The following is a 20,097-nucleotide window of genomic DNA, read 5'->3' on the forward strand; positions in this document are numbered from 1 at the left end:
TTCCACAGGCTACACACTTGGTTTCCTGATGGGTACCATGTTTGACATGCGTATTGAGATGTCCTGACACAGATGGGACGCCCGACTACCAACGACTTCACACCATCAAAAGTTGAGTTGAAAGGACGCCTCTTCTGATTTGTTTGGCTTCAAGTCTCTGCTTCTTGTAACATATCTGTATGATCATGTGGGAATCCCTCATATTGTTCTTCCTTTCAGAGTGGTGGTTCGTGAGAAGTCCGCATTTTTCTACCTTTCAAGAGAAGTGTGAACCGATACAAGTCTCAGGCAAAACACCGTGGCCATCGCCAGTGGGCTTTACGCATCTGGCATTCCTTGGCTGGTGTGTATATTATTGGCCAGCACAGGTACCATACCATCGACCAGACTTTCGGGACCTTCTTGAGACTTGAGCACTGGTTCTGGCTTTGGTTTATCAATAAGATAAGTTCCAGATCATGCCGTTCAAATAACCTTCCAAGGTCGTTAGGCTTGTTGCATGCCTAGTAGACCAAGACTTGCTGCCATCCCATTGTTGAGGACATTGGCTATAGATGCTGCTTATATGCAAATATCACTGCAATAGTTTCGTACAGGGCACCTTAGTAATTTGGAGCCTCGACCAGGTCAAAACTTGTCGCGGAGAACGGCCAACTCAATGTGAGACTAATTTGAAATATCTAGTTTCATGTCATCACAATTGATATAGAGCCGCTCAAAGTGAAGTGATTCTGTCGTCTCTCGTGACCTTTCACTACGAACTCTTCTGTTTACAGGGTGGACATTGAAGTTGTGTCCGTATCCCGGTTCAAATTGTGCTTAACACAGGCTCTCGCGGTATTGGTCATCATTTTATTTCCGAACAAGGGTAAGTCTACCATGGATTGACGCTCCTACAGAATCCGTAGGGGACTTATCGACGTGCCAAAGTCATATTCTAATTGGCCAATGTCTCAAACTTCATTCGCGGCGGCTTGGCGAGATCTCTGCTGCTGGCCATAAAGCTTATGGTAGGCCCTGTCCAGGACTGAGATAGTGGCCACAGGGCCTTTTAAGTATTAGAAATACCATGTAGACTGCACACTCGATGCATGTCGACAACAAATATTATTTGAGGTCAAGATGGGACGGCGAACCGAGAGGAGAGAGTCCAGTCTTGCCGCCCGCATATGCCAGCCCTCTCAGCCCCTCTATATAGCCTGGCCGCCTGGCTTGGATGGACTTTACCATACTCCCTGACGTTCCTGATCAGAGCTACTGACCCCTGTATGGGACTCACCTCCCCATGTTTCCCGAGCTGTCTAAGCTAACGACGGCGCACCCAATCTGGGTCCCAAGACTCTTCGCTCAGGGCGCTGCTCGTAGCGTCGTGAGATCTAAGAAGGTTGGGTGGATTTATCCGCATTCCTCACATAATTCTAGACAATCGCACCGTGCCACGCGCTCTCAAAAACAGCATTTGTTTCGTCTCATCATTTTGCAGAATTCATCCAAGATGAAGAAACAGCTCCATAGACGAAGGCCGAGGGAAACTGAGTTTTCTGGGACGGACCAAACAAAGAGTATCCGCAACACAAAAGATGGAGCCGGGTCAGTACAAGAATATTCTAACAGGGGCCCCTTTGGGATTCCTGGAGATAAAGTGGAGTGCTAATGCAACCCATGTTTACATATTAATATTGCATATTCCTTTTCTGCTTCTGGTACCAAGCTGCATTGGTGTTTGCCTGCAGAAACCCTCGCCGCCGCCCCAAACCCTTCCTATCTCCCTCACCGATGTACCAGGCTTCTATATGAGGCACACCAATAAGCCTCGCCTTGAAACCACGCACCGTTGAAAATTGGGTTGGCAGAAGGATACCCTATCTTATTATGCTCCATTTCTAAGAGTTTCCTTGAGAAATGGAAGTTGAAGTTGCACCAAGGGAAATAAGCTATGAAACTCAGTGAACCATGGCAGCCTGGGAAGACATATTGTTGATCTGACATATGTACACCTCCGCGAGGTGGACCTCCCTGTCACGTATTTTATGTTGCTGGGAACCCAAGAAGCGCGTGCCTCTCTGATTAGACATTGAAGCATCGAGAACCTCCACCAGCAGTCAATTCCACTTTCCTCATCGCCCCTTGCTTTACCTGTGTTACTTAAAGTCGTTGATGAAACACCAGCTGTAGTGATGTCTGTCTACCTACTATGTAGAAAGCGTAGAGTGACACCACATACGTATACCATAACCACGCATGACGCGGCTGTGTCTCTACCACTGACCACTCTACCCAGTCGGTCAGAGTTTGGGGATATAATTGCTTGCTTGATCTTGAGGAAGCCTCATCATGTGCTTGGTTGCTTTCCTGCTTCGTGTCAACATACAGTATCATGATCTCTCTACCAGGCTCCTGATCCAAAATCTAGCCGTTGAGCTAATTCGGCGCCTAGTAGTATTTATTAGGAACTGAGGGCACCAGGCCATGCAATAAGTATATTTGTTATTCGTTTGACGAGTTGAAATGAATCTGCTAAGTTGTTATTGCTAGATATGTCATTTCAAATCATGAGTGTGGACGGCGGTAACAGTACTATCACCGTGTTGTGAAGCCTGAACACAACCCATTTTGTGGACTAACCGAAACCCTTTATCGCCTAAGTATGAATCGAATCCATCTGGCACAGCACTCCATTCTAATAATCTCTTTTTGCCTTATCCGTCAACTACCGAATGAATAGTCGGCTGTGGCTTATTAGCGAAGTATAGGGTCGTGTCCACTGATCTGGCGGCTCAATGTGGACGTCAAAACATTGACTTATACTCTGTATGAAGCTTACCTTAGGTAGTAGTAGGTATGGTTTGACATATTAATGTGGTACTCGATGCGCGCTGCGACCAAAGATCTTTGCAGCCCAGGCATCTTAGTATATAGTTTTGGTAGTTTTGGGAACCGCCGCTCTGAACTATCAGACGTTTTCACACAGCTCCTGTGGCAGCACGAACCACAACCACAACATCCCGGTCTTGTGAGATGGCTGAGCCAGATGACAGGAGGCGAGGCTCATCGTGCTAACACATTCATATTGCCCGGGGCGATATTGCTAGGCTAGTAGGTACTGGACAAGTAACTAGATTATGCAAGACACGTCGACTTGCTTCATTGGACAAGGATACAAGTGGCCAATCATAGCTGAAGAAAGGTTATGCTTAGCCAGTTATCGAGGTTTGTGGGAGGAATGTTTCTGACGCTTGAGAATGAAGCATTGGAAATATTCATACGTCATTCTTTTGCAGAAGAACAGCTTCGAGATACCTACCATGGAATGCAGCCAAGTACCTAGGTACGATAGAGCTAACTGATGGCGTCGGTCCATGCTTCCTTTACTTACAAGGCGTGGAGTCCTAAGGTAGTTTCCAAAGGGCAGAGAGGCGTCCAATTAATAATTCACCAACCATTCTGAAAGCATTGATCTTGGATTCAGGGGACATGCATGTTTAATTGGTGATTTTCATTCAGACCTGCCCCCCTCTATTAGCACCTGAGGTACCTGGACATTGGCAAACCTTCCCGTGATAGGTAGTTAGTACCTATCCTCCAGGCAGGCTAGCTGTTGGCCCTGCATTGTCTATTTCAACCTTTCTTTCCTCCTATTTTCCCGATCTTGTCTTGTCTCATATCATCATGAATTGATGTGCATCATATCTACAACCCCGTCCGAAACAAGCGAGGCTAATAAGGTACTAAGCGGGCCTTTATCTTATCTGGAACTTAATACCCATTCGCCAAGAAGTCCTGTTTGGATACCGCATTTGTCGAGAGGAACCCATGATCGCTATGCGACCTTGAGCCTTCATTGATATTTACGCCCTGTACCAAGTCTTACCTCTGGACATCTCGCCAAAACATATCGATATTTTAAAAAGCCGCAGCATCGAACCTCGAATTGGAATTCAACTTCACTACCTAACTACGATTCGGGCGCCTCGACGTCCAACGTTCAACAAATTCGCCTCCAGCCCTGGCACTGCAGCTCGAGTCAAGCAACCCCCTTATCACGGCAACGAACCTTCACAACTGTCGATCGATCAGCCCCTCGCGCGTTTTGATATAAGCAACCTATAAATACATACATATCCTTTCTGGAATACTATTGTTGGATATCTACATGGCCGACTTCTAGCGCACGAACTCGAGAGAAAAAGACCACACAATGAGCTCCGACGAATCTCCTCCCAGCGGTCTTGGCGCGCCCGAGTCTCACGATGACCTCAAGCCCATACTTTCACCCATTCTACCCTCCTCACCTGCGTCGTCTACCAAGGTCGATTTCATCCCGCTTGTTACTGTTGTCGGATTCCATCACGCAAGGGGCCCAGAAGTCGAGAATTGGTTTGGAGCAGACGATGGGAGCGATCCTGCAGCTGACTATGGCTGGTCTTTGCTGCCTTTCATGGCCTTGAGTGATGGGGCGCATGCGTGAGTTGCTTATTGCGGTTTTGATACTTCTGAATGGTGCTGAGAAATCTGTCTAGATCTGAGGAGGACTTCTCGTACTTTACGCTGCTTCGCCCAGAGACGGAGACAAAACCCGCTACGTCACTATTTGGAATCTCGTGCACCCGACAGCTTGATTCATCCCAGCTCATCAATCGCCCTGCTGATGTTACGCGATCCACTGTCCAGAAGGCTGTTGTGGTCATTGCCGATAGCCCTCAATTCTTCGGCATGCTTCGTGAGCGTCTGAGTATTGTCACGCAGGCTTGGTTTGCGCAGCGTGAGTTTACCGATGTTGAGATTCTCCGCAGATTCCAGGAGAGCCTAGCAGATGAGAAAACCAAGGGCATTCTCAATGACCAGGTAGATCGAGACCAATATCTCGGCATGAGTCTTCGTGAACTGATACACGAATACAAATGGCAAACTTTGGTTTTGTTGAAGTGTTGCCTCCTCCAACCGAAGGTAACACTGCCGGTTTTCCCTCCCGTGACGAAGATTGCTGACAGTTATTTCCAGATGCTCTTCTTTGGGTCGAGATGTGACAGGTTGTGCATGATGCAATTTTCTCTTTTGTCCTTGATACCCGGCCTCATTCGCAACCTGCAGGACAGTGCAGACCCAGAGTTGAATAGCTACGAGATAAGTCTATCAAAGCCGACCAGTTTGCGAACTAGTGATCGCAACTCCCTCCTCTGCTACATGGGCCTACCACTCCAGATATTTGGCAAGGTAAGTCTCGTCGCAACTCGATCGGAACAGGAACTGATAGCAAATAGGGAAGCTTATTTGGACCCTATACCCCCCTGCAACAACTTGATATTCTCGCCGACTTTGGCACAAAGTCCTATATTGTTGGTAGTACAAACTCACTTCTCTTGCAGCAGAAGGATCGCTACAGTGATATCCTCATCAATCTGGACGAGGACTCAGTTATCATCAACTCTCCGTCACTCAGAAGCGCTTTGACTCTCACCGCTGCGGACCGGAGGTGGATAGACTATTTAACTCATGAGATCAACGAGACATGGGACGAAGCCAACCCTAGCAGGCCGAAGACGTTGAAATACGTTGGGAGTGAGGAGTTTATTAGGCTCCAGTTCGAAGAGTACATTCTCGCTCTTATCTCCTCCGTCAAATACCACAACTATCTCAACGCGAACCCAAACAACCCCAAAGCTATCCTTCCAGAGGTTGAGGGTGACCCTGTCGCAGACTTTGGATATGAGTGGGTAGAGGCTTGGAAGCGTACCGAGAACTACCGCATGTGGAACGCAAATACCGATTCCCATTTGTTCGATATTGTTGACCCTCGACATCCTTGTGCAGGAGGCTTGAACATTGAGGACGTACAGCGTCGCATCGCAGAGCAAGTAAAAGAACTGCATCTGGACGAGCGTTTTGCGCAGGGCAAAGAAGTCCTTGGTCGGAATCTTGCCGCCGGTCGTGAAAAGGCGTCTTTTGTTCTTAATAAACTGTATGCCGACATGGAAGCTTTGCGTGAAGCACAACGGCGTCGCGCTGAAGAAGCTCGCGCAGCATCACCACCGAACGGTTCCAGTCAGGCGGCTGGACAAGACCCTTCAAAAGCCGGACAGCAAGGACAATCGGCTGGTGCGCGTGCCGGTGCTTACATAGGGAGTTGGGCAGCTTGGGCTGGTGAGAAGCGTCGAACAAGTGGATGGGGTGCTGGCTGGGGTCGCAAACCAGCCTCCAAGGCTGACAAGTCGATGGACGACTCGAGTTCAAGCAGTCCCATCGACAAAGACTACCAGATGATCAGCGCTCCCGTATCTCGAGGTGGCAGTTCCGATGATGCAACTGCACGACCAGGGAGAGGAGCAAGCTTCAGCGAGAGCATCCTCTCGGGAGTCAGTGAGTCAGGCAGCCGGCCGACCTCGGGAATCAACAAGCCTCTTCCAGGTCCACCAGTACCTGGAAAGAAGGACGATGGCTTCCAGACCGAGGGAGTTGTTGGCTCCAAAGATAAACTGCCGAGCGCAGGCCCTCCTCGCAACGGGGACGGTGTAACGACTAAAGAATGATAAGTTAACAAAGAAGGCACCGAAAACATGGGATATGGACGGCCGCTTCATGAATATAAAGGTCATCAAAGCGGGCGATTTTGGCCGCATTATGTATATATATAGTACCAATTGTATCTTGATATCGTTTGTAATTAATAATGAACGACAATATAGAAAAATCGAAATGGCCTATAGTTTTTCACTTTAAATAAGTCCTTTACATGCACTGTTTTTAAAACTTGTCCGCTATACCTTTTTATTTCTTTTAGCAGTCCATTTCTACAGAGCCCTTCTTGCAGCCAGTCCCTGATCCCATGCCAACCGATTCTTCCTTTGCAAATAACTTTCTCCCCGCCGAAGGTACCAACTCATCGAGACCCAAAATACAGAGAATAAATAAGTGAATGGACACGCGAAAATAAACTTAGGGAGGGTCGAGGGAGAGGTAGCCACGTGCTCAAATTGCTGATCATCTATTGTTTACCAAGCCACATTTCTCATCATGTCTGCCCGTCAGACTCTCTTACCACGCCGAAGTAATTAAGAAAGTAGAGACGCTCATAACCGCCGAGAGCCCCGGATATTTATGCTCTCGGGAAATACATAATAAATCGGGCTTGATAATCGCGAAGTGCGGAGGCTGGGATGAAGCTCTCCGATTTGACCTCGAACCAATACCACTTAGCTAGAGGCTTAAGCTAGGTAACCTAGCTCGTCGTCTTCCAAACGCTCCAGATACTCCTTGTCTAGTAGGATTTCAATGCATTTCTTGATATCGCCGACCTTTGGAACAAATCGCGAGCGAATTTGGTTGATGGTCTCGCTTACGAGCTGGGTGTGTTTCATCTTCTTGCGAGCCTTCATGATCCGGACGATGGCAGACTATGTCGTAGTTAGTATGAATCCTGACAAATAAAGAGATATACATACTTGAAGAACCAGCTTTCGGTCTTCCTCAATTGTCTTGTTTGTCTCGGCCTCCTCCTGCTTGGCCTCCTTCACACCACCCAGGTTCAAGTTCACCCTGATCTTTTTGCTCTTGAAGTCGTAGTTTAATTTGAAGGATTTACCGGCCCCTGGCTTCTCACCAGCCGCGCCAGACATAATGAGTACCTTGGCCTTTAGAATAACAGCGAGTGCCTGATCCAGAACCTCCTTGCTCAGTTGAGTGGCGCTGAGTATATCCTCGTAGCTGTAGGTGTCCTTCTCGTTGAAAAGGAGGAGAATGGCCATCTGATAAATCGAGACCTGGAAGGTGTACGGAGTCTTGCTGGCCTTGCAATAGCCAGCTTTGATCTCGCCCTTGCAGAGATGCCACAACCACGTGAGCTTACGCCCGTCATGCTTATGCTTGTAAAAGCGGATAAAGCGCTCGATCTCGGCCGCAATCTCGGGAGGCGGGTTGAAGTCAGTGCTCGGTGCTGTCAATGGCCAGAAACCAGTGCCCAGAATCGAGAAAGTTGAATCAACGGCCTTGGTGTATTCGACGCCCTCAAGATGCTCGCGGAAATCTTTATTCAAATCCTTGGAAATTTGCATGTCCTGGAACATACGCTGAAGTTTGTTCGTGTATTCAAAACCACATGCCTCCTTGAGTTTGCTGATCATGCTAGTCTCAGCATCATCTGAGGAGGAGTTGCTATGCACCAAACGCCGGGCCAGCATCCGCGAGTAGAACTTCTGGAAGACATCCTTGTCCTCAATGTACTTAAAGACTGTCATGATCTGACTCAAAGTACGTTCCAATTCTGCCTCTTCAATACTGGTGCTACTCTTTCTGAGCAGGACATCAGTGTATTTAGCTAGAAGTTCAGGCGATTTGTTGGAACCAGCCTTGCAAACTTCGTTTCTATTGACAAACTCCCTACAGGCGTTGTCAAGAGAACGTGTAAACTCTGGCTCATCATTGAAAGCTCTCTTCACAAGGCCCTGGTACTGGGTGTGAATTTCGAGCAGAGCGTCGACGTAAACCTTTGGTTCGAGCTTGTCACCCTCTGACGATTGGACCTTCTGCACAGCAGCGAGTCCAGCCTTTCTCACGTGTGTCTCAAAACGGGCTCTAAGCGGTTCGAGGCCCTCGGGGATTCTCGAAAGAAGGTTGTACATTCGTGCCATATCCTCTTCACGGTCGTTATCCAGAAGCACCTGGAATTCTTCCCGAAGAAGACTCGAGTGGTCGGCGATAAGAGCTTGATTACAAGTCTTCTTTAGAGGAATGGCGATGTCTTGATGCAGGTACATGCGAACGCGCTCCTCTTCTTCAGACAGACGAGCCTCTGCCTTCTTCATGTATTCCACGACGCTGTTCTCGGCAACAAATTGCTTGGACTCTGCCATGTAAAACTCCTTGGTAGCAGTGAGGAAAGGACGCTCGAAATGATAGCGGTAGACATCAAGTGTTGACTTGGAGGGGTCTGCTTCATCCAGTCCCAGGGAGACAAATGAGTCCACGACTTGCTTGATTTGGCCGTGTTCGATGGTTTCGCCGTTCCTTTGTTTCTCCACAAGTTTAAGCACCGCGTCCATAACCTTGTCACTGACCTTTTCGAACAGCTCCTTCCTCCATTGCACAAGATGCAGGGTGTAAACGTCGTAGATATTCTTCTTCCCTTCATCGATTTCTCGCTTGACCCAATGTCTATTGAGATAACGGAAGAGATGGTGGATATATTTGGCGGCAACTGTGTAGCGACCCCATTCTTTGATATAGAAAGTAAGCAGCGCCTCGTCGGTGTGGGCCTTGCTTTCATTCACAAGGCTATCGAGATGATGGTGGAGGTAATCGATCAGCTTGTTGTAGAGCTCTTCCCCTAGCAGATGTGCTATTGCGCAGTTAGCTTGACAGGCCGTAAATACTTGTCTAGGAATGGCTTACCGCCTCTGTGGTTACTGTGCATAGCAGGACCAGTCATGCCAACTGCTTTTTGGGATGTACAAAAGTTATGGACAGCGCTGTGACAAGTCAGTGGACGCTTCTGATGTATTATTTGTGGTAAAGGTGACTAACGTGTAAACACCCATGTACATTTGCATGTCGATGCCCTGCTCGAGATCGTTCATAACGCGTGAGATACCAGCTTGTAGATAAGTCCATCTATTCGGGTCAGTTTTGACAGTCTTAACATGAACAAGGCTACTCACGTTGCCCCAATATCCTCTCTGTTGGGTATCGGGGGCATTTGACTCGGGGCGCCCATCTTTGCGGCCATGGTCTAAAAAGTGAAGATAGATGGCGGTTCAACGGAGGTGTTGGTGATGGAGGCGGGGTCAGACTCGAGGGGTTCGACGCGATGTCGTCAGAGTCGACAAAAGCTCGATTTGCACAGAAAGAGTTAAAGGTATAGAGCTGTAACCAAAGCGCAATTATGCGACGCGACGATGGATATGACGATCAGGTTTGACGCTGGAGGGGATGTTGTCCCGGCTGGTGTTGAGCTAGGTAGGTACTCAGGCACGACTGAGAGCAAGGTTGAGCCTAGAGGCGGTTTCGGATGGGCAGTAGTAGGTAGTTGGTAAGTCGGTTTTGTGCTTTTGGTGGCAAGGCAAAATGCAGTCCATAAACTTAAATCATCCTAGACATATGAGTCATCAGAGGGAATGAGTGAGAGAGAAAAGAAGAAAGTGAAACACCCATAAAGTGATTCTTGACAGTCAAATAAATGCACAGGACGGGAGAGGATCAGGCAGTCAATGTCAGACCGCAGTAGCTGGACTGAATATGACAAGGCGTTGGCTGAGGCAAGGCCAGGCCACAACAGGAGGAGCAACTTGCTGTAGAAGGCTTAGCGTCGGGATCTGCCGCTACATACCGCCCTAGGCTGATGGCCGGGTTGTCTCCGATAAACAGGGGTGGAGTAGGTACTAGGTAGGTACTGTGGAAACCTTCCAAGTGAAGCATGAAGTATGGGTAGAGCTACCTTGATAATATACCTTCAGCCTGAAGCGTCATATACATGAGTGTGCAGTGCTAACTAAGCGATAAATACTTAGTAGGAAGATATATTAGTAGGTAGGTACAGGTAAGCGACGCAAGGCACAGGCAGTGGTTGATTCGAGTTCGACAAATAGGGCCATCTCTGCGCGTTCCAGCAACAGACACATAATTAAGCTTTGTTCTTTTGATTCATTCACCAACCCTAAGGTCGTTCTCGAACACAAGAAACACGCATGTGTAGCACGTGTAATTGGTTGTCTGTAATACTAATAAAGAGAAAGGAGAGCAGCAATGAACGCTAAGCACGGTCTACCGTGATATCAATGTCCCATATATTCCTACCAGCCGCCATAAGCACTCCCTGCTCAAAGGGGTATCCTAAAATTGTAAATCGAGTCCGTTGCTCCAGTCTTCCCTCACCTTTCCTAGATATGTAGCCCATCATCTTCACCTCCTCCCAGGCGTTCCACTGTGCGGAATATGTTGACTGCAAAGTTCATCGTCCAAGCAATGAGTCCCATGAGCATGAATGCTGCCAGCGCTTTTGACAAGCTCCTCACTGCTGTGTCGGATAAGTTATGATAGACAAGGCTCTCGAACGCAAGTGCTGTGCTTGCCGACTTGAAAATGATGAAAAAGAGGTCCAGCAAGATGAGAGAGATTTTGGAGACAACAGATCGTAACCCCAAAGGCTTGCCTGTGTACTCATCCCAGATCATATAACCAATGTATGGAATAGCCACGCAATCTACGGCCACGGCAACTATGGATTGTGTCTCTTCTGCTGAATCTGTGCTATCAACGTCTTCAAGCAGGTGGATCCGAGCTGCAATAGCAAGGGCAATGATAGAAGTGACCATGACGCTCAGTCTAAACATTAGAGGGGCGAGAGAGTGCCGAATAGCTATATTCCATAAACGTTTGTACGGAGCTAGCGTCCTCTTCTTCCGTGAAACCCTGGCTTCTTGTGCATCGTAAGGGTGGCGGGCTGGTGTGTTGAAATTCGGTTGTAGGTCGTTTAGAGCCTCGACGTCCACCACTTTCGAGTCCTCGTTGGTCATGCGACCCCATGCCGAAGATTGGACAAAGTCTTGCCATGCTATGTTCGGCTGTGAGGTTAATGCTGGTTTATGTCCCGGCACAATGACGGGTTCTGCGGATCTCAGATGGTCCCATTTCCTGCCACGCATCGAGGCGCGGCCATAGCGCATAAAATGGGGGATTTTGCCTCTTGTTTCCTGGCCCTGGCCAACAAGAGGATCTTGCGGATCGACGAAGCCATCTTTCGAGATTCGTCTTTGGGGGTCACTTGGTGACGAGTTATGTTGTGGTGGGACAGCGCGAGTGGGAGGCTGGAGCAGCCGCAGTTGGTCGTCGCTTACTGAGCCATGTTTGTCGTCCCATGAATCAATCCAAGCTATTTCTTGGGTTAGCTGAGAAGTCAAGCGATGGAGCTATAAAATCACTTACGTGGGAGGGACCGAGGCGGGCGTAGACGGGCAGATCTGCCAGCGACAGAGCTGCTCAAAGTGCGGCCAGAATCATAGGTCCGTGGAGAGTCGTGATAGGTGCCAGTGCCAGTTCCAGTTCTTGGAGGAGAGGGAGAAGTCATGACGTGAAATCAGTGGCGGCCGGGACGAAGCTAAGGATCGCGACGTTTATGTCTTCAGCTGGATATTGAAGCCGGCGAGGGCGATCGCAAAGCGTACCCAGGACAAACTGGCATGGCAGTCGAAATGTTAAAGCGCGGCTGAGCCGGCGACACGTGGGTTTGAGTTAAGATGCTGAGTCTAGGTACCTAGGTATTGTGTTTATAGTTGGAAGGTACTGGGTTAGTTAGTAGTTATTAGAAAAATGGAAGGGTATTCGTGACCGTCAACGGCTCGAGTTCAAGAAAATGTGATGAACACAAAAACGCACACGACACACAGAAAAAACACACAGTAGTTGGAACGTAAGGTAACGAAATAGACTGGGAAATTAGAGATTGGAGATCCCCGTCCTTAGGCTTTTGACGGGCGTTTCGACGCGCCCATAGCCTGGTCTGTGCAGGCTGGGTCAGGACCCCAAAGGCGTCATCCATTGACTGTTAGTGGGCTAGATTACCTGCTGAGCTCTAGAAGCGCTAGAGCGTCATAGGCCGCCAAGGCGCTTCCAGGTCGTTTGCATTCATTGTTTCTTGCTTTGTTCCTCATGGATGCCATGCATTTCTGTGTAATGAAATCATCGAGGCCTAACGGTTCATTGTTCCCAGCTACTATGCCGTACACTCCATTATCTTGAGGGTTTATTGAAGCCTGGCCCTCAGTCTCTATTATCTACATGAAGCATTGTAAGTAAGCATTGTCTCTCATCCTCGCAAGATACCCCTGCCAACCTATCAACCCCAGTCGTGCCCAGAAAGCCTAGTTCTCGTTGCATGCCTTCTGGCTGCCTCCTTGCAGCAACGCAGATCCTTGGTTGACAGGCTCCAGGCACGGAGCAACAGGGTCTCTGTGCCTGGGCTTGATTTCGATACGGATACGTGAATAAATCTCGAGGTTTTGGTCAATGACAATGGGTAATATCACGCGACACAATCCGATGTGCCGCAATCACGCGAACCAGATACACATGCACCCATCGTATCCACAAGTTTTCAAACTTTCGAAGGAAACTTGTGTCCAGACCAGGTTTCATCTAGTTAAAAGCCTGCAGAGAAGATAAACTTCGCTTGCCGCTTGTCACTATCTTCAATTCTCCGATCGTCCCTCATCCTTGATTCAACCCCACAGGTATTAGGCCAATGCTAATGTATTCTGCTACCACCAAATTGAGCGACCTATTTTGGGATATCTCATGCGCTTGATCCCACTTCCTCACTGCTATATACTGTGTATGACTTACCCAAATAATAGCCATGACCTATACTTTCTGGACTTCAGGTACTTGTCTCGATTGTATCGAGCTTGTTTTTCCAAGGTACCTAACCTTACCTTGCTTCGAGGTTTGCGTTGCTCCGCAAGCTACTCCGTAGACCTGTAGCCATTCATATCTCATTAGAGAACCATCTTGGCAGGTGGTTATCCCGACTTCTTCACTATCGTTCCACAATTGTTTTCCCGACCAAGGGAAACATCCTGGCTACCTGACAAACTGATGTAGTATGACGAGTAGCTAATTATGATTTTTTATTTTTCCCCCTGTGCCATTTCTAATCTATGGTTGTTGGGTGGGCGTAGCTAAGGTATGTTTCGACAAATGTTGTCATCTAGGGCCTGGGAATCGAGGAGGGCCATCACCCTCCAGCGACAATCGGTCCCGTTCTCCAAGAACCGCACTCTTCTATAAATCCGGTTCAATGGTTTCCCCATTTTTGTAGGATCGTAGCGGATTTATATCAGACAGAACCCATGGAAGCCGCCCCGAGTGCTATTCAAGCATCCAGATCCTTACCAAGGGGGCTACCACGCTCGATCTATAGGTTTGAGATCTGTGAGCTCATTCTTTGCCGGTCATCGTCCAGTCTCCTTGTCGCTCTTGTGAAATCCCAACCACTCGCCTAGCATGCCACCCGGCTTCGGCAGTGGGCATTCCCTCCTCGCTCTATCTTGTGCGTTCTCTGCCTCGTCGCCCGCCACATCGTTAAATTGAACGATCCCGTCTTCGACTTTGGGGTTGGTGTCCTTCCTCTTCCATCTCATTCGTCGGCCATTCTCGTCAACCATAACATCTCCATCGGCGAAGCGGGCCCGTGGTACGGGGCAAGGAAGCAAATGGGGAATTGTGACGACCAGAAAGCATGCGGCGACTGTCGTTGCGAAGAGCGACGATGTCATTCGCGATTTTGGGTGAAGGAGTGGTGGCATGATCCTGGAGGTCGTTTGGTGTAGTGTGGACTCTAATGGTCTCAATTGATCGTCAGCGGGTGTTTCAGTGGGTTCTAGATGCCATCGAACTCACATGACAGCTGTAGCATCGTCCTCCGGACAAGCATTGACCCGGTCAACGTTGCCGACAGTATCGAGCGATTTGTGGTGGTGATCCAGAATTCATCAAGACTCACCCAAACCTGAGTTATGATGTGACTCTCATTGGCTACCGGCGGAAGGGGATTGTTTCGGCCTCGGCTCTATATAAGCCCGATCTAGAGCCATTCAATTGGTGGGGCAGTTGTGTGTCTCCACCTCGAAGAGCGTCACTCAACACAGCGAAATCGCGAAATCTCCAAATCCCCAACTACAACCAACACGCGAGACCAGCTTTCAGGTCATCCCCGCGATCAGCTTAAATCACGTCGTATCGCATAGCATTGCATCGCATGACAACTACTGGCTGCACACGATATGTTATGATAATTTTCTTCGATAAGGCTTACGATTAAAGATTAGCGGCGCGCGCATCCCCACGTGCCAGCCCACCGGCCCTACCCTTTCACGATGAGCGACCTCGATAAGTGAGGCTGAATGCCCGATCGCCGGTCTTCGAATTCTTGAGCTAATAACTCATTCTCAGGGCCATTGCGCAGCTGCGCGCATGCCGACCGATCCCGGAAGCGCAAGTCCGCGAGCTCTGTCATAAAGCTCGGGAACTTTTAATAGAAGAGGGCAACGTCGTCACTGTAACGGCACCAGTAACGGTATGCCTTATGCCTTAATGGAGGCTCAGCAATGTCTGATTCTTTTACTAGATATGTGGTGATATTCATGGCCAGTTCCACGATTTAATGGAGCTCTTTCGAGTTGGAGGCGATGTTCCAGATACAAATTACCTGTTCATGGGTAAGACCAGTCTTAATCACACCTAACCAACTTTCACACCTCTAATCAAAACTCTTAGGCGACTTCGTCGATCGCGGCTTCTATTCACTGGAATCTTTTCTCCTTTTGCTCTGCCTAAAAGTTCGATACCCCGATAGAATGACACTAATCCGCGGCAACCACGAATCTCGTCAAATCACCACAGTCTACGGGTTTTACGATGAATGTATAAGAAAGTACGGTAGCGCCAATGTTTGGCGTTACTGCTGCGACATCTTTGATTACCTGGCGCTTGGTGCGATCGTATTGGGCGCCTCCAACACCATGTCGCCTGGAGTGGAACCTGTCGATGACGAAACCGAGATCGAGGTTTGCGACCAGAACGGCTCTATAATGAGCCGTTTTCCCCGACGTCGGCCAGATGATAGCTCGCAAGATCAGATCCAAAGCCCAGGTGGGACAGCAATGGACAAGACAGGCCCCCCAGGATCGGGCGCTTCAGGGTCAAGTGGTGGCTCGGTGGGAAATCCAGCCGGAGCAGTGCTTTGCGTTCATGGCGGGTTGAGTCCATTGGTCGATACCGTTGACAAGATTCGCTTGATTGACCGCAAACAAGAAGTCCCTCACGAGGGTGCCATGTGCGATCTACTCTGGTCCGACCCCGATGAGATCGACGGCTGGGGTCTTTCTCCACGAGGTGCAGGCTTCCTCTTTGGAGCTGATATTGTCAAGGTGTTCAACCATCGAAACGACCTGAGTCTCATTGCCCGCGCGCACCAGCTTGTCATGGAGGGATTCAAGGAAATGTTCGACGCTTCCATCGTCACTGTGTGGTCTGCTCCGAATTATTGCTACCGCTGTGGAAATGTTGCTGCGGTCCTGGAACTCTCCGAGGACGAATCTGGCACAGGTCTCTTCGCCCGTAGCAACGGTGATGTTGGTAGAAGCGATAGCGGTACTGGAGTCATGATGGAGGGTGGTATGTTTCCTAGGAGTGGTCCTGCGCGGCGATACAGGGTTTTCCAAGCTGCACCCCAAGATTCGCGAGGAATGCCTGCCAAGAAGCCAGTTGCGGATTACTTCTTGTGATCATCTATCTTGCCATTGTCTATTATTTTCACATCTACCGGCCACAAATGTGGCTTTGTATCACGGAATTAACTTGGGATTGGGGTTATGGGCAGGGTACGGAGTTCGATAATATTCAAAATTCATTATATACCACCTGAGTCAAAGGGTATCGTCATGGTACGCCTCTTAAATGCTTGATATCCACGCAATGCAGTTCGATCAGTTCCAGGCTACTTTCGAGCGATTCTAAACCCATGCAACAAGCCACTCAGACTATCAACATACCTCCTGGTCCCTGGCTTGGATGCAGCTCCGCACAGTTGTCAAACCTGTCAAGCAATTCTAACCAATTTTGCAAAGTGTCGAAACTTTCAATGGACCCCCAGCTTGAGGATGCGGGGTTCTCGTAGACCTCGATCTGAAACATGAGTGCCTGTTCGGTTTCGTTTTTCCTTCCCATAGGTGTCAAGAGGTACGGCATCGTTCTCAAGGCATCACGCAGTATGACATGGTCTTCGGTAGACAGTCTTCCACGATGTCTGCAAATGTCAGAGACAAGGGTAAGGACAGCGGCGGCAGCATTGACCTCATCGATGCCGAACGCCCTGTTTGTGTTTAAATCATGCGACACAACGGGCTCGGGGAATTCCAAAGCCGTTGTTGTTTCTGAACCCGTCTTCGAATTGAAACTATCAGGGATTTGGTCGAAGTTGTAAGCATGCTTTTGACAGATGTCAGCGGATTCTTTTACCTCATTCGACGTGTATTCTGGTGCCCTACCACCTCTAGACAGCGTTTCTTCTTCACCACCACCAAGAAGTCTCGGCCTCAGGATTGAAGGTGTTTCGCTGCAGGTCGAAGACAGTCGCGTCCTTTTCTCTTCCTCTTCCTCTTCCTTGTGCCATGAAGTATGGCGCTTGAATCTTTTTCGCCCGACACGAGTCCGAAGGATTGAAAAAGGTTTGAACCAATCTGAAAATCTTGAGGAGGTGTTTTCGCCTGTGCCATACGGACCGTACCGCCCGTTTTCCGCTGAGACTTCCTGATGCTTCCTCTTCTTGGCTTGCTGATCCATGTTGGATGTAGCTTGCTTTGATCTTTCTTCGATACTTGGTGATCCGCCTTGACAGTGGATAAGCCTAGGATTGGAACCGATAGTTTGATGTGCGGTGTGCCCTCAACTCGACAAGTCAACGGGATGCTAAGTCTTCTATCGCTTGTATGTTCATCGGGAATTATGTAACCGTTCCCAAGTGAAGGGTTTGGGATGTTTGCAAATGCTTTGCATCCGGGTCGGCGAGAGGTTTTATAGATGTGAGGCGACATGTGTTCCGCACAACGCAAAGTGTTGAAGATGCTATCAGTAGATTGTTCGACTGCCTGTTCGTCAAGAGGCATTGCAGGTATGATCTGGTCAGCTCTTCCCGCTTTGTTCCTATGGGCATTTCCAGATTGGCAGAAAGCATTGCCGCAGATGTTTAATTGTCAACCTGTGAGGTCGCGAACGGTATCAAGGATGCGAATGCTGAAGTGAATGATCGTACAGCGTTCGGTTCGAGAGACTACTTGATTAATATTCGATATGAGAAAAAGCATGTGTTGGTATCTCCTATTCTTAACGCCCTATCAGCAATCGTTCTTTGAAGATTGATGAAAGACCCATTGTTCCTTCGGGTTCGTTGTTCGTTTTGTTGCTGTCGACGTTCGACTTCTGCTTTATGTTCCAAGAATTCTGCAAGACATGCCAACAAATAAGACCTTTTCTGTAGAGGACAAAGCTACATGAACATCAACGTATGGTCGACCTCAGCCTTGTCGCTGGGTTTCCACTGTTTGTTCATCCATAGGCTTCTCCCAGGTTTCCTTTCATTACCCAGTTCACCATGGCAAGACATGGAACACCGCCCGCATACCAAGCTTGGATGTGTTTCGAGAAGACGGGCGACCGATAGCAAACCCATATCGATATGTGGGGAAATGCACATCGACGCCAAAATGCGAGGTCAAGTCTATCGATAGGCCGAAGGAGCTTATGCCTAGCAATTGTATCAAATCCCCTTGAACTTTACGCAAATTGCATCAACACGAAGCTACTTGTCGGTATCTGTTCGATGTGGATGGCAGAGGATTTTGAGGCCACCGGGCGCAACGAAGTCCATTGGGTCGGACAAAAGCTCTCTGCTGGTTGGCCATCCAGTCAACACGGTCCTGAAGGGCCACCATCTTGTCCTACAGGGTTGTGAAAGGAATTCATGGGGATGCTATAGCCCATCGTTGAGGAGACATCCCCAGGCATGGGTGCCACAGAGTAGCTGTGTCGCCGGGGATCATCCATCAAAGATCCAGGGGTAGCGATAGCGTGGTAGCTTTCGGTCCGTGAAACTTGAGGATCAGGGAACATCTGAGAGGTGTAGTGTTGGGGATGCATTGACGAAGTTATCGACTGCCTCGGTACTGGTGTAGGGACGTTGGAGGGAAGTGGCCGGGTGTATGCTGAAGGTGGCTGGATAGCTTGGCCAGATTCCCATATAGAAGAACTGCTCGTAGATCCACTCGCGATAGATGGTTCACGGCTTTCCTGCGGAGGGAGGCCGTAAGGTACGCCAGTATCGAGAGCTGTAGGTCTCCGGGGTGCCATAAGCTGCTGAAGGGATTGGACACTATCGCTGTGAGTGTTGGGGGGGAAGTGCGATATTGCGGCCGGGTCGTTCTGCGATGCTGTACCCGAGTTCAAGTAACTAGTAATGTAATCATCGCTGATCCCATGCCGGTTGAGAAGACCACGGAGCTGTCTGTTCTCCTCTGCAACCCTCCGCGCAGCATGTTGCACCTCCGAGGACGCCTCGACACCTTGCAACTCATACACTCGGAGTCGTTGCTCGAGCTCTTGGAGATACTCTCTTCTTCGGGCCCGGGATCTCCTTTGATTATCTCTAATCCGGGCAAGGTTTGCTTTTTGCTATAGACAAGGACATGCCAACATTAGGAACATGGATCGAAGAGGAGAATGGATATGGACAGAGGAACGGGCCACATACTGCCGGCGTTGACATTTAGTCGTTTTATAACTTGACGGGACAGGCGTTGTCAATATGCGACAAGAGTTTGGCATCTAGGCCAGATCGCGAATCTCGTAACAAGCTCTTTGCGACAGCGCCGTGGTGTTGGTCTGGTCAACCAACACTGATGAGGATCAACGAAAGGCGCAAAGGATAATGGGCATGAGCTCAAGTTGTATGAAGCTGGAGCGGTCCTGATGAAAAACAACCCAGGTCTAATAGATGACGCTTTCCCTTTTATTGAAAGGATGGATGGGGCACCAGCGGTGACATATACCAGGGTATTTATGAAGACTTAAGACGATAAGCTCACGAGAGGGTCCGCCACATGGGAAGGTCAGCCACAGCGGCAAGTGTTTCTTTAGGAGACGGCGAAAGGAAAGGAAGAGGTATTGGGGGCTTCTATGCTACAGTCTGGAGGAAGTATCAGATACATGTGCCTCTAGAGATCCAGGGCCCGGAGAACCCCATCAACGGACGGGGCAGCCCTATTGGGACGAAGACCACTGGGCCGGCGCGGGACAACGAGACCAGTCGATGCAAGTGGCAGCCGGTTAAGCTGGGAATATGCTGCAGGGCTGCGCTACAAGCAACAGTCATGAGCTAGCTGCAACCCTGGTGCATTGCAATCTGCAAAAGACAAAGAGCCGGTCAATTCGGTAGCAAGAGATCCATGAACCGGGCGAGCGAGCAGCGCGCCACCAACTCGATATGTGGAAAATGCTAACAAGCCACACTTGAACGCTGACACCGCGACTTTCGAATTGCTCCTCTTGACATGCCCC

At 49.1% G+C, this 20,097-nt stretch overlaps 8 protein-coding genes across 8 annotated transcripts; 2 read left to right on the forward strand and 6 right to left on the reverse strand.

Annotated features, from left to right (window-relative positions):
* Positions 1–4,198: 4,198 nt before the first annotated feature.
* FPRO_03026 (uncharacterized protein) lies at positions 4,199–6,527 on the forward strand (the record flags this gene model as incomplete). Its single annotated transcript, XM_031226807.1, has 4 exons — positions 4,199–4,464; positions 4,521–4,947; positions 5,002–5,214; positions 5,262–6,527. 4 exons carry the CDS (start codon positions 4,199–4,201, stop codon positions 6,525–6,527), a joined length of 2,172 nt encoding a protein of 723 aa, XP_031077307.1.
* A 675-nt stretch (positions 6,528–7,202) lies between these two features.
* FPRO_03025 (putative SCF complex member Cullin 1) lies at positions 7,203–9,718 on the reverse strand (the record flags this gene model as incomplete). The annotated part of the gene is made up of 5 exons (XM_031226808.1): positions 7,203–7,391; positions 7,440–9,331; positions 9,385–9,461; positions 9,517–9,603; positions 9,651–9,718. 5 exons carry the CDS (start codon positions 9,716–9,718, stop codon positions 7,203–7,205), a joined length of 2,313 nt encoding a protein of 770 aa, XP_031077308.1.
* A 1,150-nt stretch (positions 9,719–10,868) lies between these two features.
* Positions 10,869–12,055, reverse strand: FPRO_03024 (uncharacterized protein; the record flags this gene model as incomplete). The annotated part of the gene is made up of 2 exons (XM_031226809.1): positions 10,869–11,860; positions 11,914–12,055. The coding sequence occupies 2 exons, from the start codon at positions 12,053–12,055 to the stop codon at positions 10,869–10,871; spliced, it is 1,134 nt and encodes a 377-aa protein (XP_031077309.1).
* A 1,882-nt stretch (positions 12,056–13,937) lies between these two features.
* On the reverse strand, positions 13,938–14,291 carry FPRO_03023 (uncharacterized protein; the record flags this gene model as incomplete). The annotated part of the gene is made up of 1 exon (XM_031226810.1): positions 13,938–14,291. One exon carries the CDS (start codon positions 14,289–14,291, stop codon positions 13,938–13,940), a length of 354 nt encoding a protein of 117 aa, XP_031077310.1.
* Positions 14,292–14,861: 570 nt separating this feature from the next.
* Positions 14,862–16,271, forward strand: FPRO_03022 (putative phosphoprotein phosphatase X-1; the record flags this gene model as incomplete). Its single annotated transcript, XM_031226811.1, has 4 exons — positions 14,862–14,878; positions 14,938–15,061; positions 15,113–15,203; positions 15,262–16,271. 4 exons carry the CDS (start codon positions 14,862–14,864, stop codon positions 16,269–16,271), a joined length of 1,242 nt encoding a protein of 413 aa, XP_031077311.1.
* A 250-nt stretch (positions 16,272–16,521) lies between these two features.
* Positions 16,522–17,328, reverse strand: FPRO_03021 (uncharacterized protein; the record flags this gene model as incomplete). The annotated part of the gene is made up of 1 exon (XM_031226812.1): positions 16,522–17,328. The coding sequence occupies one exon, from the start codon at positions 17,326–17,328 to the stop codon at positions 16,522–16,524; it is 807 nt and encodes a 268-aa protein (XP_031077312.1).
* FPRO_03020 (uncharacterized protein) lies at positions 17,082–17,651 on the reverse strand (the record flags this gene model as incomplete). Its single annotated transcript, XM_031226813.1, has 1 exon — positions 17,082–17,651. The coding sequence occupies one exon, from the start codon at positions 17,649–17,651 to the stop codon at positions 17,082–17,084; it is 570 nt and encodes a 189-aa protein (XP_031077313.1).
* A 799-nt stretch (positions 17,652–18,450) lies between these two features.
* On the reverse strand, positions 18,451–19,306 carry FPRO_03019 (uncharacterized protein; the record flags this gene model as incomplete). The annotated part of the gene is made up of 2 exons (XM_031226814.1): positions 18,451–19,212; positions 19,292–19,306. 2 exons carry the CDS (start codon positions 19,304–19,306, stop codon positions 18,451–18,453), a joined length of 777 nt encoding a protein of 258 aa, XP_031077314.1.
* Between the last annotated feature and the right edge of the window lie 791 nt (positions 19,307–20,097).

This window comes from Fusarium proliferatum (assembly GCF_900067095.1).
Source record: "Fusarium proliferatum ET1 genome assembly, contig: FPRO_scaffold002, whole genome shotgun sequence".
In the NCBI taxonomy this organism is placed as follows: Eukaryota; Fungi; Ascomycota; class Sordariomycetes; order Hypocreales; family Nectriaceae; genus Fusarium; species Fusarium proliferatum.